This window comes from Syzygium oleosum, unplaced genomic scaffold, assembly GCF_021117445.2.
Source record: "Syzygium oleosum isolate NSW1041296 unplaced genomic scaffold, Sole_v2.1 Sole_v2.09, whole genome shotgun sequence".
Lineage (NCBI taxonomy): Eukaryota > Viridiplantae > Streptophyta > Magnoliopsida > Myrtales > Myrtaceae > Syzygium > Syzygium oleosum.
Window position 1 is genome coordinate 5,594,236 of NW_026607493.1, and position 17,350 is coordinate 5,611,585.

At 40.0% G+C, this 17,350-nt stretch overlaps 2 protein-coding genes across 3 annotated transcripts; both read left to right on the forward strand.

Annotated features, from left to right (window-relative positions):
* The first annotated feature begins 217 nt into the window (after window positions 1-217).
* Window positions 218-3,711, forward strand: LOC115694130 (deoxyhypusine hydroxylase). 2 transcript variants are annotated; one of them, XM_030621257.2, is made up of 7 exons: window positions 221-421; window positions 1,635-1,768; window positions 1,879-2,108; window positions 2,196-2,334; window positions 2,693-2,819; window positions 3,278-3,396; window positions 3,472-3,711. In XM_030621257.2, the coding sequence occupies exons 1-7, from the start codon at window positions 256-258 to the stop codon at window positions 3,502-3,504; spliced, it is 948 nt and encodes a 315-aa protein (XP_030477117.1). In that variant the 5' UTR covers window positions 221-255; the 3' UTR covers window positions 3,505-3,711. The 2 variants fall into 2 exon arrangements, with proteins under 2 accessions (XP_056170208.1, XP_030477117.1); XM_056314233.1 differs by lacking the exon at window positions 3,472-3,711 and having other exon boundaries at window positions 218-421; window positions 3,265-3,387.
* A 1,681-nt stretch (window positions 3,712-5,392) lies between these two features.
* LOC115694120 (poly [ADP-ribose] polymerase 1) lies at window positions 5,393-16,513 on the forward strand. The gene is made up of 20 exons (XM_030621243.2): window positions 5,393-5,656; window positions 7,377-7,426; window positions 7,518-7,722; window positions 8,445-8,631; window positions 8,727-9,063; window positions 9,288-9,483; window positions 9,551-9,712; window positions 9,829-9,889; window positions 10,001-10,064; window positions 10,134-10,385; window positions 12,426-12,663; window positions 12,759-12,871; window positions 12,948-13,024; window positions 13,151-13,311; window positions 14,147-14,338; window positions 14,456-14,564; window positions 14,669-14,751; window positions 14,886-15,023; window positions 15,231-15,413; window positions 16,195-16,513. The coding sequence occupies exons 1-20, from the start codon at window positions 5,510-5,512 to the stop codon at window positions 16,240-16,242; spliced, it is 3,003 nt and encodes a 1,000-aa protein (XP_030477103.2). The 5' UTR covers window positions 5,393-5,509; the 3' UTR covers window positions 16,243-16,513.
* The last annotated feature ends 837 nt before the right edge of the window (window positions 16,514-17,350 follow it).

Consider the following 17,350-nt stretch of genomic DNA (forward strand, 5'->3'; position numbering starts at 1 on the left):
CAGTGATCGGGCTTGCCAATCTTGGACTTCCGGGTTATGGGCAAGTGGTGCAAAGGAGTCGTATAGTGGGTAGGACTCTTATGATAACATCGAATGGTGCCGCTACCCTCGATCGCCCCTCCTTAATTTCCACATTTTTACTTAACAGGTAAAAAGCCCAAATACATCCGAATCCGATCCTACGCGTGCCTTCGTGGGGTTAACGTCTCTCCGTGTCTTTGCTCGCTCGCGGAAGAGCAAAGCGGAAGATTTCTCATGGGTGAGTTCGGCGACGGCAGGGGCTTCACGGCATCGCCGGACGTGGAGAGATTCCTCTGCGACCGCTTGCTCGACTCGAGCCAGCCGATCTCGGAGCGATTCAGGGCCCTCTTCTCTCTCCGCAACCTCAAAGGCCCTGCCCCTCGCACTGCCCTCATCCAAGGTTCCCCCCCTTCTTCTTTTTTTTTTTTTTAAACTTCGACGCACGTTAAGATGGTTACCTGCTTTGGGAATTTATGAAGGGGAACGCCCAATTCGCGATGCCCCATTCGTTGATTAGGGCAGTCTTGCTCGTAGGCTGTCTGCTGCTGAATGGCTTTGGACAACCGTTTGTCTTTCTGGTGCTGAATTACGAGTCTCGGCGTCTTGTAGAAATCAGGGTTTGTTGTGGTTGACTTTGGAGGTGTCTGGGAAATGATCATGTCCCTGTGATAGCGTTTCGAGCATATGGTGCTGTTCGCTTTGACGGGCGAAGCTCGTATCGCGAAGTGGTGTGGGTGGAAAATGGTTTAATGAGATCATAGGTGGCGACGCGATGGGTTTGGCAGTGGCCGGGTTGCTGGCTTTTTCTTCTTTTATTGCAGTGTCCTCGGGCCTTCCCTAGAACTTATGCTTCTATCTGTACGGTTGCAGAGTAGTCATACAACTATCTGTAGTATGAAATTCTCAGATTGGATTAGTCATGAGGATTTGATATTAACATTGAGTGGTTCTGGTCCCTTTGGTTCATAAAAAGGTGGGGGAAATTACACGAGTTTGGATGAATATGTAATGAAAGGTGCAGTAGGTAATTTCTGTGATTGGTGAGGTGCTGCCTAATCTCGAGGGAAACCTGATAAGTTCTAATGAGGTCAAGTGTGTGGGAGTGAAGGTTTTTGGGCAATTAAACATCAACTCATGCATAAAGCAAGTGAACTTGGGAGATGAGGTATTAGATGGTAGAAACTAGTTATGGTGTGTTAAACACTTGAAACGATGTCTCAAAGATGCTTCCATTTTGGAAGGTGTTTTTAAACATAGGCAACCTGTATATTTATAATGAATTTGAAAATTTGAACAGTTTCTTTTAGTGAAATTCTTGTTGTTACTAAATAAATGTAAGTGGACAATGTGTTTTTATAACAAACATTCATGTGAAAAGTAGTGAATAAGACTTACAAGTATGAGAAATTATGTGCAAAGATTATGCACCTTACTGAAATATTATGATTCTATTGGAACTTGGAAGATGTGGTATCAAATATACGTGTAGTTAGCTCCACTCTTCAAAGGAAGAGGAGGCGTGTTAATGTGTTGAGGCCATTTATCATCCGAAGGAATGACATTGATATACTATCAGAGTTCTCATGAGATTTTCCCTCTCGTGCTATTAACAGCAACTAGGGATCCGTCAAATTTGTTGGCACATGAAGCTGCATTTGCATTGGGACAGATGCAAGATGTGGATGCAATCCCTGCTTTAGAGGCTGTTCTCAATGATCTTTCTTTGCATCCTATCGTCCGCCACGAGGTTGGGTTTGTTGTATATTTTCAATGAAACGCGTTGTCTTATAGGGTTTTTAAACCTCTTTGGAATTAAGAAGATTACTCATGTTTCCACACACTCTTTTAATGGTGCAGGCAGCAGAAGCTCTTGGTGCAATCGGCTTGGAGAGTAATGTTCCTATCCTGGAACATAGTTTGGCTCATGATCCAGCTCAAGAGGTTCGAGAAACATGTGAATTGGCTCTTAGCCGAATCAAACAACTGAAAGCTGCCAATGATTCTTCTTCTATGACTGAGAGATCACCATTTATGTCGGTTGACCCTGCTCCACCTGCTTCATCTTGTTCATCTGTTGGTCATCTCAGGTTCATACAGTTACTATCATCAAGATGGGCATCTTTCCATTTTTATTCATTTGTTTGCTGGTTGACTATGCTGCTTTCTTTTTATAGGGAAGTTCTTCTGGATGAAGAAAGAGGCATGTATGACCGTTATGCAGCCCTTTTTGCTCTTAGGAATCATGGTGGAGATGAAGCCATTAAGGCTATAATTGATTCTTTGGGTGCAAATAGTGCTCTTCTCCGTCACGAGGTTAGTAAATAGTCCGATTGTGTCACTTGCCATGAAAACCTTTTGAGGAGGTTTAATTATCTCACTTTGCTTTCTCTTGTACTCTTCTTTCGCTATTAAAAACCGTGTATTGTGGGGTTTCTTTAAATTCACCATGAACATCCTTCACTTGCTTAAATTAAAATTTTTATTTCCAATTGATTGCTATTGTCCTTGTAAAGTTATCGCTAACTTTGGATTCTTTGTTGTTGATGGTAATCTTTAAATAGGTAATTATTTAAGGTGAAGATGAGGGGCGCATAAGTTTTTTGATGAGGCTTTGCTTCGTCACCTCGTTCAACATTTTCTAAATTTGGGTAACTTGTTTTGTCATATACAGGTTGCTTACGTTTTGGGCCAGTTGCAAGATAAAGCTGCATCAGCTGAACTCTCAAACATTCTTAGAAAAACAAATGAGCATCCGATGGTTAGACATGAAGCTGCTGAGGCCCTTGGATCAATTGCAGGTCTGATTTACTTTCCTGACTTTCTAGTAAGGTTTTTTGATAATAGGAACAGGAAGGAAAATTTTCTATTTGGTTTCACCCAATTCACTATCTGGTAGTGGAGTCTCGAGAGGATCCCGCAGTTGTGAAGAACCTTATTTTGCTAGTAAAATGTATTTGTGATCATGTTCCTTGTGCTTTTGTAGGATGAGTTAAATGGGGTTAAGTTGGTGAGGGTTTTCAGGATGACTGTGTCTTGGCTTCCTCTCTCTGTTGGACGTATCACGTTGCCATAGCTCTTGTTTAGGGATTTTTACTTAATTCTCATAATAAATGAAGCTCCAATCTTACTTCTAGTTTTTCTAGTATCCCTTGTGAGCCCCTAGATAAATCTTACAGCCTGGCAGATCTTTTTTTCCACTATTGATATTACAGCATGTTATCTTTCCTGACATATCTAATGAAGTTTGTCTTGATAGATGACCAAAGCATGGCACTCCTTGAGGAATTTTCCGAGGACCCCGAGCCTATAGTTTCTCAAAGTTGTGAAGTTGCTCTCAGCATGCTTGAATATGAAAGATCAGGAAAATCCTTTGAGGTATTATATTTACAAACCCAACACAGACCTCTCCTTCTTAGTTGGAAGGGTGCTAAACTATCGTGCGTTCTGCAGTATCTGTATATGCAAGCTCCTCAGGTGCAGTGAAGCATGCGCTGGGCTGAATTATCATCGGTGTGGACTCCATAATCTCATAGTTAGTATGATACCTGGGTGAAGGTAATTTATTCAATATGACCAAGCATAGAGTTGAGGGAGGATTGCACGGTATAGTACATCTGAGAATTTTGAGTTTTGAACTGAATCTGACGGATTTATAAAATACGTAACCATGTCATAACTGTTTGAGGAAAATATTAAAGCAAATTTACTTGAGCAGATGTATTGAGTTGCAGCAATTGTAATCAATTGACACTCACAATGAGATTGTGGTGACTTGGAATTGGTGTTTCTCTTGTTTATACAGGTGCTCTGTAATAGATCTTGAGTATGTACAGAATTATAAATCTTCTGTATCTGTAGGGTTTGCTCTGGTATTTTTTCAAGCGACATAGCTCAGTTCTGTTCATTAGAGTTTGAATGAGCTTTGCTCATGTGAGCTGCAATGGGTTGGATGTTGGATGATTGCAAAACATGGTCTCAGTCTAGAATACTGGAAGAAGGTAGATATTAGCCTCTGAGTATTATGACTCAAGGACTAATTGTTGCGGCTGCTGGGCATGCTTCGTGCTCGTTATAGTTAACAGTCGCTTTCTTCTGCATTTTGACGAGGATAAATTCACTTGACGGACTTGCATGAAACATTTACTTAGGAAGCGCGACATATTCCTGTCGGGTCCGAGTCAGGCTCGTCCAAGCCAAAAAACAATACTATAGGTGTCATAACCTTCGCACTTTAGCGACAAAACTCTTCGAGCAACCAACGGTGAAAAAACAATCACGTACGTGCTTCCGGCGACATATTTCGGTGAAAAGTTCTACATGGCCTTTGTAATGAAATTTTCAGTCTGACGTGACTTTTTTTATAAAAAAAAATTAAGTCTGGAGTCGATAATGAATGAAATGACGTGGCAATTCGAGAGTGCGAAATGACGACGCTCGAGGAAATCAATTCTCTCTCTATCTTCACAAAATTTTCTTGCATTTTTTTTTTCTAGTTCTTCTTCTACCTTTTGTTTTCTTCACGGTAGCCACTGCTAAAACTAGGACACCCACGAGCTCCAACAGACGAATTTGGCCACCGACAAAGAAACGGCTTCTTGAGAGAGAGGAGCTCCATAGTCGCCACATCCCCTGGATCGATAACGGTCATTATCTCTGAAAGATGTATTGAACATTTTTGTTCAATCTTTCTTGTCTCACCACGACGATTCAGTGAGTACCCTTGGTATTGTCGCTTCTTCCTCATCTTCCAAATTTTTGCCACAATAGCTCTCGATAGTAGGCAAGAGGGGTGAAGAAGACCGATTCGTGCCATCCAAAACACAGAATAACGAAGGTAATTTTGCCCTAATTCGTTAATTTGGAGCAAACAAATAGCCAAATGCACAGCTTGCGCTCTTGTAAGGGCCTACGTGGTCTGTCCACTTCAACGAGAGGTGGCAGGCTTCATGGATATACATTCTATTTTAACTTGTCGGGATACATCCGCCTCACATCCCAAATTCCTCTTATATCTTCATCTTCCCAGAAAAGAAGGAATACCTTCTACCTTGGGGCACTCTGAGGTTCGAATGAGGTCCAAGATAAAAAAAATTTAAGGTCATGCTTAGGATACCTTCTCTACCGGGGCACTGCAAGGTCCGATCGAGATTTAGGATGAAACTTTTTTAAGGCCATATTTAGGACCGAAAGTCTTGTTAATTAGAATGCTAGCGAAAATTCGAATGCAGGGCCGGATCATTCAACCGGGCCGCGTTGGCATTGGCAGGGGAAGGGAGCGCTCGACCCGGCCATGTCCCGAAGCTTCCATTGCAAGCCTCAGCTGATCCACAGTATCCAGTGGCGAGTGGAGCAGCGACGAGTGGAGCGATCGTGAGCGAAGGGATTAACCCAAAAAGTGCTTGTTCCCTTCGCGAGCTGACGCTGATCACCTTCCTTCCTTCCTTCACACTGTCTTCCCAATCGGGTTCTTGGCGAGGGTTGGAGAGCAATGGCGACCGTACCCACCAAGCCCTGGAGGGTGGAGTACGCGAAGTCGGCGCGATCGTCGTGCAAGTCCTGCAAGAGCACCATCGACAAGGAGAAGCTCCGGCTCGGCAAGATGGTCCAGTCCTCCCAGTTCGACGGCTTCATCCCTGTAATCTCTCTCTCCCCACCCCCCTCTCTTTTTGACTCGTAATGGCCCAGTCTTTAGGTTCTTGTGTTGTTACGGTGAGTTACGGGGGCTTAAAGCTGTCATTTTGATTTTCGCTGTAGATTCTTGATCGTGTTTTCTGCTTGCCCATTTCTTGGTTTTGGATGGAACGTCTTGTTTCGTGTCGGTTTTTCTCTCGCATTAGTTGAGGTGCTCGTGGTTCCTGTTCGCTGTCCTTAGCGGTTCGGCTTGGTTTCGACTCGAGCTTTCGATTATTATGCTAAGGAATGGTGTGGCTCTACGTTAAGTTGTCGGGTTTTTGGACCTTTTGTTGCTTGTAAGGCCCTGTAATGTGTTCACCGAGAGGTAATGTGGGATGCCTGTGTAGCATTTTCATAGAATTAACTCGTTGAGTTTTGTTTCGATGGTCTTCAAATCACCCTGTTTCCCAAATGAGCGAAGTTGTCTGGTACGATCATGTTCATCATCTTGCTTTCAGCAGGACTTTTCTACTGGGATTTGGGATTAAGCTGAGAGGGATGCAGGAGGGACCCATGTCAAAATAAAAACAAATCCTACTTCATGCGATTCACTTGTTGGTAGAGCACACTCCACTTTATTGTCTAGTAGACATCACGTTAGTGGAGATTATGTTGAGAATGAAGGCACATTGTTAAGTTTGCTTACTTATGAATATGCGGCAATCAGCCCTGCGAGCATGTTTGCAATCTATGTTCATTTGGAGGGTTAAGGGGACCTACAAAATGGGTGACATGCATTAAGTAACTTTTACCACAATACAATTTATGTGAGCACCAGCACCCTCATATTTTGCCAAAATAGAGATTGTTTCAAGATCAATTTTTAATCTTCGGTCAATTTCCTTAAAAGAGAGGAATAGAATGCTCTTCGCTCTTGATACAGTGAGGAAATTCAATTTTATACCTATAGCTTGTTGCAAATGACAGCTTTCTCTTGGAAATTATTTATGGTTGGCTTCCCCTCCGAAGTTGTTTTGGATAAGGGTGTATCCCCTTGGTATCTTTCTTGATATGATTTGGTTTATCCTTAGAAAAGTAATAGAGAAAAGCTCAAGCAAGATTTTCTTGGGGTTTGTGGAGCATTTTTATACTGATTACAATCAATATGATATAATTTTAAGGTGCTTACCCCTTTTCAAACTTTGGGATAGGTTTAATTTAAGTCTCATCTATGGAATGATGATAGTTGATGGTTGCTGATGCCTTCAAAGTAAAATATGATGTTAAAAGATCCACTTGTCTCTTTCTTAAGCAAGTTAGTTCTAAGTTTTTAAGTGACTAAAGTTACTTCCCATTTTGCTCAGACTTACCATACCATGAAAAACCAAATAGGTCACTATACGATGAGTTTTAGAGGATGGCAATGAAATTAATTACTGAAAGCCATGTGCTAGATGTGTATATGAATTATGTGACAAGCTGATTTTGGGTCACACAGTGTGAGCCTTGTGTGATATGTAGATACTACTTATATGGTCTACTCGAAAACAACCCTAATAAGCTGTTTTTCTTTATGTTTAATTATGAATAGTTTCACTGTGATTATAAATTTTCCTCTTCGCCGATTATGTTCTTGATGTACAAGCTTCGTTTTGAATCTGATTTGAAGCCTTCTTATGTTATTTCACGATCTGGAGATGTGTTCACTGTGGAGATCTGACTTGTGTTTGTTTTTGGATCAGATGTGGAATCATGCTGATTGCATTATGAGGAAAGCAAATCAAATAAAATTGTAGGTTCTCTAGCAGTTATGCCTATGTAGGATTTCATTTATTAATCAAGAGCTGTTTACTAAGTAATCTTGAGCATTTATTTTCCAATAGGATTGATGATGTTGAAGGCTTAGAGTTGCTTCGATGGGAAGATCAACAAAAGATCAGAAAATATGTGGAGAGTCGTGGTCCTCCAACCAAAAATGATGTACCTTCAACCAAAAATTCCTCCACTGACTCAGAGTGCAGCATTGAAGTATCTGCAACTTCTCGTGCATCCTGCAGGCAGTGTGGTCAAAAGATTATGAAAGGGGAAGTATGACCTCGTTCTTTTTGTTTAGTTCTTTTTACCAAAATTGTATTTATTCATCATGGTTGCATCGTAGCATAACCCATATAAATAAAACTGGAAACAAGTGTTATTGTTGCTTAGAGGAAATCATAAGTCAACTAGCTTTTGTGTACAATACAGTATTTTTGTGGTTACTCTTTTTGTTAAATGCAGTGGAAAAATTTTACTAGGTTGTAGAAGACCTTTTGCTAGGACTTTATCATACCAAATGTCTTGTGGAGGTATAGTGTGTTAGGGGTTTATTTGCAGGAACTATTTTATTATTGGCTTTTGGTGACTTGGATTTATAACCTGGGAACTTTGGGTTGTTTGGTAAATGACTCCTTGTAATGTGAAGTTCAAATAAGTACCTAACCATGAAGTTACCCATTCTCTTCACTTTTTTTAAAAGATATTGACTAGACCGTTATACGTGGGTGCTACCCAGAGCTTAAGCTTAGAAACAAATATACATTGATCACAACTCATTGTTAAGTAGAATCTTCTTGTCGGCAAGAAAGAGTTTTAGACTACAAACGAATGCATCTTTCTAAGTGGAAAGGAATCAAAGGCATCTATCACCAGAACAAAAAACAGAGAACAGAAAGAAAAGAAAAATTTTGCATCCAGTCAGCATAGTTTCTTGTTCTGATGCCAATACAGAGACTACTACAACTTTTCCTGATATTTGCGCTCTTCATTTTCAGACACGGATATCTAAGAAGCCTGATGGTCAAGGAGTCAGGGGCTTGGCATGGCATCATGCGCATTGTTTCATGAACATGTCTCCATCTATCCAACTGGACAAGATAAGTGGATGGGACAGCCTTTCTGTTTCTGATCAGGCACCACTAATAGACTTGGTTAAAATCGTTCCCTTGGCAGCAAAGAATGGTATAAAATCAATTGTTTCTTCTATGTTTGAGAAACCAGAGAGAGCACCTAGTTGTGATTCCCATTACTGTCTTGTGTTGTGGTTGTCTTCTTAGGGAAAAAGCACGAACCACAAAAGAATGAAGAAATTGTGCAAGAGCCAACCTCCAGAGCTGGAATGAAGCGTAAGAAAGATGATACTGGCGAGCAGAAGTCAAAAGCAATCAAAACTGAAGGAGATGTGTGCACAAGTAGGGTCGCCTCTTCAAAGAATGTTGATCATGAAGACATAAAAGTGTCTGAATTAGAAAGTATACTCAAGGCCCAGACCAAAGAGTTATGGGCATTGAAAGATGACCTAAAGAAGTATGTCACAACTTCTGAGATGCGTGAAATGCTCGAAGCAAATGATCAAGATTCAACAGGATCTGAACTTGATTTGCGTGACAAATGGTAAATATTTTTCCACATTCACCTGTGCTGTAGATTTCTGCTTTAGCTTTTATGCCATATTTTGATCTTTTTGATGGGTGCCTCAAGCAGTGATCTGTCATGTTGTTCACAACCAGTATATAAACTGTTTTCAAGACAGGCAATGCGCTTTAGCCAATACTATATTGTAAACTATAGTATGTATTAAAAGTTGCACAGCTCTTATTGGCATCTTTTTTGTTTAGTGCTGATGGGATGTTGTTTGGAGCACTAGCTAGCTGCCCAGTTTGTGCTGGTTCCCTTCGATACTCTGGTGGCATGTATAGATGTCAGGGGTATCTGTCAGCATGGAGCAAGTGTTCTTATTCTACTCGAGAACCAGAACGTGTCCAAGGGAAATGGAAAATCCCAGAAGGAACGGACAATCAATATCTGAAAAAGGTGAATATGCTCATGTATTACATTTGCAAAGTTATCCCTTAGTGAACTCTCTTTTTTCTTGATACAGTGGTTTAAATCACAAAAAGGGAAGAAGCCCATTCGAATTCTTCCACCACCCTCGGCTGCCAGTCCCTTAGGAGGTCAGCTTGCTGGTCAGTCTCAATCAGCAAGAATTGAAAGCTTGGGAGATCTAAAAGTTGCTATTGTTGGATCAATGAAGGAATCTCTTGTATGATTCTTGCTCTCCATGCTTTTCAAAGAACAACTATGGAAATATACACAAGCATTTTGAACCAACTTATAACTGCGTTGGACGTAAAATTTATTGCAGTAGTGTTTGTGCAGACTGAGTGGAAATCAAAAATTGAGGAAGCAGGCGGGCAAGTTCATGCCAAGATTAGGAAAGGTATTATTCTATGAACTGAAGTGTGGATGCTTGCTCCATTCTTGCTTCATCCCTTACGGTAAGTTCAAGGCCGTTGAAGTGATAAATGTACATTGCATTGACAAATGACAGACGCTAATTGCCTAGTTGTTGGTGGAGAGCTGGATGATCAAGAGGCTGAGATGAGAAAGGCTAGGTAGGCTACTGTAATGGCTGGCCTTCAACATGAGATTTCTTGAGCTAATGTGGCAGTTTGTTTTGGCAGGAGGATGAAAATACCAATTGTTAGAGAGGATTATCTGGTTGACTGTTTTAAGAGACAGAAGAAGCTTTCATTTGATCTATATAAAGTTGAAGCCCTTGGCAAAGCTTCAGGTGTAGTTACTGTCAAAGTGAAAGGGCGAAGTGCTGTGCATGAATCGTCTGGGATGCAAGACTCTGGTCACATCCTGGAGGATGGAAAAAGCATCTATAATACTACTTTGAACATGTCTGACTTATCAACCGGTGTAAACAGGTAGCTTCTTGTGTCCATATTGTTCATCTCACCCTCATTTTTGTTTCTCATTGTTGCTTTTGTGTGTGCGCTCGGGCATGTGGCTTAGATGTCCAAGTATTGATTTTCCTTAGGAAGAAAGAGAAGTTTCTGGATTTACTTAAGAGACCTTGTAGGAATAAACTACATTTTGGTGTGATGTTGGTTGTCTGTACCTGGTTTCAGTACGAACTTGTTAATATAGCCTTATTGGTATTTCTATGCTTCTTAGGTAGTCAGTTGATTATTCTTCTTACATGTCCGACAACTCTTCTCTTCAACGGGAGGCTGTAGAAGCTCTGAGGATGAACCTTTGGCGTGTCTTTTTCCTTTATAAAAGCAATAGCGTGATGTTTCCACTGATTTTTTGCAATCTGATTGAAACCTTGTTTGGAATCATGGTGCTACTCTGATCAGTAACTTCCCATTAAGCCAAGATCTATTGATATACCCCAGAAGAGGACCTATTAGCTGGTTTGACCTGGTTGTTTGATCTGCCGATTTTATCTTTTCTCTAGATGTTAAGATGAAACTATTTATCAAATTTAAAAGAAATTACACAAATCCCTTTACTTTGAGTACATATCTGTCTCATTTACAAAGAATACATGGTTGGCCCTGTTAACCGATAAACAAATGGCAAATTTCCTTTACTCTTCAAGTTCTGCTCAAAATAGATGAGGAGAAATCTGCAAAGTACCTTCCGAAGAAATTACATGTTGAATCGACAAACAGTTAGCTTTGGCCATAAATGGGCCTAATTGCAACTGTTTTAAAAGCTTTGAGGGTGTAACAAGCTATAAAAGAGTTTAAACTATGTGACATATAAGGATGGAGTTGATTATTCCAATAAAATCTGACATTAGGTCATTTGTAATGCATTTTGGAACATCAAATGTATTTTAAAAGAAACTGCAAATCAGTGGTTCAAGTTCATAACTGACATTTTAAGGGAAACTGGAAGAAATTGAGGGAAAGAGATGGCAGATTTGTCTTAGTTCACCCCAGATCTCCGTCTTCTTCTACTGGCATATTTATGCTTGTGTACCTATGAATTACTTCTGTTTAATTGACTACCATGGCTTGGATGGGGGTCTAGTTGCAATTTGCTACTGTCAAAATAAGTTTCCTTTCTCCTTTCAATTGTGTCGCCGAGTTGGAGCTTCTTGCACAGAGATTCATACATAGAAGACGATACAAACCTGCTTCTTGAAAATGGTTAGTTCTTAATGGCAGCATCTAAAATGTAACTGTTGCACTGGAACGGGCTTTACAGGTTAGGGAGCAAAAGGACTTTGACTTTGTGGACTTTGGATGTATGTGCATGTGTACATAGACACGTGTATTCAATATACGTGCACATATATCGTCTTGTTTGACAGCGCTATGCTTGTAGTCAACAACGTGGAAACTAAGAATGGAAAATGAAAGTAATCTGCTCGAATACATTGAGTAAAAGGTTACAAAAATCGACAATTTTGTGATAAGATTGTAAATTGCTTGGACCAAATTGCGATTGATCTATCATCCACAAATAATTTTCACAAATCTTTCACTTATACAATCTTCCTAAAGTCTAGGATCAAATTACTGATGATCTCATAGATTGTTTGTATATTATTCGAATATTAAACTACGCCTTAATTTAATAGCTTAAGCCTTGAGAACTGTCGACAGTGGTTCCACAATTTTAAAATTGTCATGAAATGTGTTAATTTAACTATGTATTAAATGGTTGGGGATAATTGGCCAATTTGAAATGTTATGAGCTGATTGTAAGCTTTTTAGTTTGGAGCTACATTGCATAACTGATAAGGAAATTCTTTTTTTTTTCAACTTTTTCAATTTACGTGTGCCTGGCTGATTTTCAGTTTCTGAACTCTGATCAAAGTCTTCGACCGAAAAAAAAAACAAAACTCTGATCAAAGTCTACTACATGACTGCTTGATTTCCATATAATTTTTTTTTTTTGTTAAACCTTACTCTTGCTGATGGATGACTGTCTCTGGTTGCTCTGTGAAGTTACTACATCCTCCAAATAATCCAAGAAGATAGAGGGTCAGACTGTTACGTTTTTCGCAAATGGGGTCGAGTGGGGAATGAAAAAATTGGAGGAAGCAAATTAGAGGAGCTTTCAAAATCAGATGCAATCGATCAATTCAAACGGTTGTTTCTTGAAAAGACGGGGAATCCATGGGAGGCATGGGAGTCAAAAGAGAATTTTCAAAAGCAACCGGGCAGATTCTACCCTCTGGATATAGTACTTCTCATCTATATTGCCTTGTCCAATGAAAATATACTTGATTAAGTGTGAAATTCTATTTCTCTCTAACTTTCCAAATGATTGATTTGTAGGACTACGGAGTCAGCAAACAGGTCACAAAGAAAACTCCAGATGATGCAGATAGCCAACTTGCCCCTCCATTAAAAGAACTGATGAGGATGCTTTTTAACGTGGAGACATATAGGTCATATGATAACCCATATTAGAATTTCATGGCCTATGGTGCTTTGTATTCTATCTAAGTCCAATACTGACTGCAGAGCTGCTATGATGGAATTTGAAATCAATATGTCCGAAATGCCGCTTGGAAAACTGAGCAAAATTAACATAAGGAAAGGTACTGGATTTGAGTATCGATCTTTTGTGATTTGTATAGCCAGCTGAAATGCCATATTTTTCTTTTTGTAATCAGATTATATTCAGGAATGATGGGTTTGGTTATGTTATACTTCTTTGATCTCAGGTTTTGAAGCATTAACAGACATACAGAATCTATTGAATAGTGGAACTCACGATCCATCCGTCAAAGAAAGTTTGCTTATTGATGCTAGCAACCGATTTTTCACAGTGATCCCCTCTATTCATCCGCATGTTATCAAGGATGAAGATGATTTTCAGTCCAAGGTACCGAATGCACTGCAAAATGCATTGCATGTTTCATCACCTAATGTTATGTATTTCTTGTGAAGCCAATGAGATTGTCGTTGATTGATTACTATCTAGACACTCATCCGTGTCCTTACATACTTTTGCATGTGAGGTAAGGCTGAAAGAAGTTTTCTCTCACGACTCAAGAAATGTGCAGAACCCATTCTCGGGTAGAAAATGTCTACTTGTGACTTGCTGGCTCCTTGCATGAGCCCACATAAATTTTCCTTGATGCAGCCAAAATCGATGTGCCGTTTTGTTTTCTGTTTTGGTTGTGCAACATGAACTCAAACTGCAAAAGAATGAGATATTTGGCCAGTATCTGGCAATAGATGCAATATTGGCTATGATGGTGAATACTAGGGAACATTTGGAATGAGAATGAGATTGAAATTCTTGTTTGCTGTGAGTGCCATCGGACTACAGGAAGCAATAGTTGCAGAGCATGTCATATTTTTCATACTTATATTCCCTGGTTTTATCCTATTGCTTTTAGTGTTTTTTAAAATTTTAAAGGCAGAAACATTTACCATATGGAATATTTTAAAGGCAGTCCACAACCAAATGAATTGAGGATTTTATTGGTGAAGTTGTTTCAAGTTTCATCATGTACTTAACTATGTTATTCTTGATACGTGATATTCTGTCCAGGGTTTGACGCATTGATATTTTCAAATTTGTGGATACTAACGAATGAATATATCTTTTCCCTGCATGGCTTATAACCAATTTGATACCTTGGTGAATTAGCTGCTTTCCACAGTGGCTCATTAAAATTATCATGTCAAATATGTTCTTGCCTTTATGGCAGGTGAAAATGTTAGAAGCTCTTCAGGACATTGAAATTGCTTCTAGACTGGTTGGCTTTGATGTTGATAATGACGATTCACTTGATGAGAAGTACAAAAAGCTCAGATGTAACATTGATCCCCTTCCTCATGATGGTGAAGAGTATCAGCTGATTGAGAAGTATCTCCATAAGACCCATGCACCTACTCACACGGTTGGTGTGCTCTGTGATTGTTGATCATAGACTTTAGCTTTGCTGGGTTTTCTCTACTCTCTATCTCTCTCTCACCCATTCTAGTAGAATATTTATTCTGTTTCTTTTATCTTTCAGGATTGGACTCTAGAATTGGAGGACGTCTTCTCACTTGAACGTGAAGGGGAATTTGATAAATTTGCTCCCTTCCGGCAAAACCTAAGGAATAGAATGCTTTTATGGCATGGTTAGTGACAGCTTTAATTCATTAAAGGATTGACATGATCTTTCGTTTGAGTGGCTATTCCAAAGCAAATTGATAAGTAGCGACTAAAAGTTTCCGCTCCACAGGTTCTCGCTTGACAAACTTTGTAGGTATACTCAGTCAAGGACTGAGAATTGCTCCTCCTGAAGCTCCAGCAACTGGCTACATGGTTCTCCTCCTCCTCCTCATCCTCCTCCTCTCTCTCTCTCTCTCTCTCTCTCTCTCTCTCTCTCTCTGATGCATGTGGTTTTTCTTGTTTACGTTGAAACTTTATCTGCAAATGTAATTTCACTTGTTATGCAGTTTGGGAAAGGAGTATATTTTGCTGACATGGTCAGTAAAAGTGCCCAGTATTGCTTCACTGATAAGAAAAATCCTGTTGGACTAATGCTCTTGAGTGAAGTTGCTTTGGGAGAGGTCTATGAGCTTAAGAAGGCAAAGGTATGTGTGCATATTAGGTCTTTTAGGTCTGAAGGGATGACTGATCTCCTTTATTCCTACATGTTGTTGACGAACTGCTTTGTAGGAAAAGTTTCTGATAACTTAGAATCCTGCTTCATTTTTCTAACTCAATATCTATTAAATTTGCATGTTTTACTTTTTATTTGCAAGAGGGGCTTATTACCCTTTCTTTCATTTGTCATTCAGTATATGGATAAACCCCCAGAAGGCAAACACTCTACTAAAGGTCTAGGCAAGAAGATACCCCTGGAGTCGGAGTACTTGAAATGGAAGGATGATGTTATTGTTCCCTGTGGCAAACCAGTATCTTCTAATGTGAAAGCCTCTGAGCTTATGTACAATGAGTACATTGTTTATAATACAGCTCAAGTAAGTTTGCCTATTAAATTTTGATCTTAATTATCATAATACAGCTCGCTAGCGCTTGCATTTTCATAGCACGATGCTTTGTTGTGTCTGGATAGACTTTTAGTTTTTATTTAATCTAAACCTTGCGGCGTACATACGTTGACTTTTTCATAGGCCAAAATACCTGAAACTTATACAAATTTCGACTCGTGATTCACATATAATTTTCTCGTAATTATTTGAAATTTGGAAAGTATTTTAAATTTTGGTGGGAGAGCAAACAGTTGCTTTTTGCCTTTCATAAAGCAAAAAAAAAATTGGCCCTCCAAATCTTTTTCTACTGTATAACAATCTAGAGCTTTGCGTCAAGAGGATTTAGTTATTTAAGTCACAATGGGAGAAAAACAGAATAGCCATATATAGGTGTTTAAGATGAAGAAAGCGAAGGGTTTTCTTGCCCCTATCTGGTAAAAAAGCCATTTATTCTTGCCACAAACGGAGTGATGTAGGCTTTTCAGTGCCAACAGGCATTAGATTTCACTTGCATACACACTATCACTTGTCTGGCCACCTCAAGCATCCTGTCATAATTTATGTTGGGCAGTTGGAGTTTCGAAGTATTTCTTTGTTTTCTTTGAACAATGAAGTGTGATATTGGTATTCTTTCGTTGTTACTATTGCAAGCTGGATCCTGCTTGGTCACTACTACCCTCCAACTGTGTTTCTTCAGAACTCAGCACAGATTATAACTATCTATTACCCTGACTACTGATCTGGTGGTTGGATGTGGTGTCTTTAACAGGTTAAGATGCAATTTTTGTTGAAGGTGAGGTTTCACCACGGGAGGTGAAGAAGCAGCTAAAAGTGTTGGTTGCTTGCTTTTTGAATTTTTATGTAGGGTGGATGTATATAGCACCTAGTGGTCTATGTGGTTGGAGGCTCAGTTTCCGGTTTGTTTGACACTTATACCTGTTAACCACTATTTTCATCACTGTCAAGATCTCATTTTGGGGTTTGGTGGAGATCTTCAACCTTCCTCTCTTAGCTACGAGTATGTCAAGTTTCGGTCTTAGCTCTGTAACTGACATTTGCAAGTGAAAAAGTGTCGTGCCTTTATATTATGAGTTCAGTTTCCAAAAAATTACGAGTTCAGTTGCGTCCTCTATGGTTTGATTGAATTGTCCCAAGGGGTGGCACACGATGCGTAAGACTGCTATGTCATTAGTTCAGGGACCGAGGCATATCGTCTTGCCAAGAAACGCGACTATTCTTGAAAGTTCGCGATGCTGCCTCTTCTAGGTGGTGATAAATTGTTAATTTTGAATGTTTCATAATTTCTTGCGCCTTTCATGGGAGTATGGTGCAAAGTGAGAACAGTAGAGAACTGATACATCCTCTTAACTACTGTGAATTATGTGCGTGGTGACTTGGCACGTCGCTTGCACGTTCGTAGATATTTCCTGCACGGTCCATCAGACATCGGTGTTGGCGAAGGCGGACTCATATAGTGAGATTTTATCAAGTACTGGGTAAGCAAGGCATCATGAAGGCCATCGTCCTCTTAGATATTACCAAGATCCCTCATGTTAGCTGATGATCCTGACTGTTTGTCGTGAGTTAAGATCTTGTTGTTGAGCGCTTTGCAGCTCAATGTGGATCCAAAGAAGATTGCTAGAGTGAAAATCCAGACACTAAGTCGTGTCGGGGCATGTGGAACGGAGAATCTACCCGTAATTCAGTAAGAGGGTCTTGTCGGTTGAAGTAGATGATCTTGAAGCGCAATCCAACTGGACGGCTCGGTGAGAGTGCGGTATGCGGCGAGGAGGATCACCTCATCGTGACGGACGTGATAGGTGGGGGCCCGACGAGAGAAAAAAGGGATCGCGACGGTTCGACCACTTATGTGTTTAGGGGGCCCGACGGTTGGCGGGATGGTTGTGAGTGCAAACAGCCATTTT

Bases quoted from the DNA above. Each gene is read 5' to 3' on its own strand.
- LOC115694130 (XM_030621257.2), top strand. From the start codon at position 256: ATGGGTGAGTTCGGCGACGGCAGGGGCTTCACGGCATCGCCGGACGTG. The intron at 2,109-2,195 runs GTTCATACAGTT...TTCTTTTTATAG, and splicing joins TCATCTGTTGGTCATCTCAG to GGAAGTTCTTCTGGATGAAG. The intron at 2,335-2,692 runs GTTAGTAAATAG...TGTCATATACAG, and splicing joins GTGCTCTTCTCCGTCACGAG to GTTGCTTACGTTTTGGGCCA.
- LOC115694120 (XM_030621243.2), top strand. From the start codon at position 5,510: ATGGCGACCGTACCCACCAAGCCCTGGAGGGTGGAGTACGCGAAGTCG. The intron at 13,312-14,146 runs GTACCGAATGCA...CCTTTATGGCAG, and splicing joins AAGATGATTTTCAGTCCAAG to GTGAAAATGTTAGAAGCTCT. The intron at 14,752-14,885 runs GTTCTCCTCCTC...CTTGTTATGCAG, and splicing joins CTCCAGCAACTGGCTACATG to TTTGGGAAAGGAGTATATTT.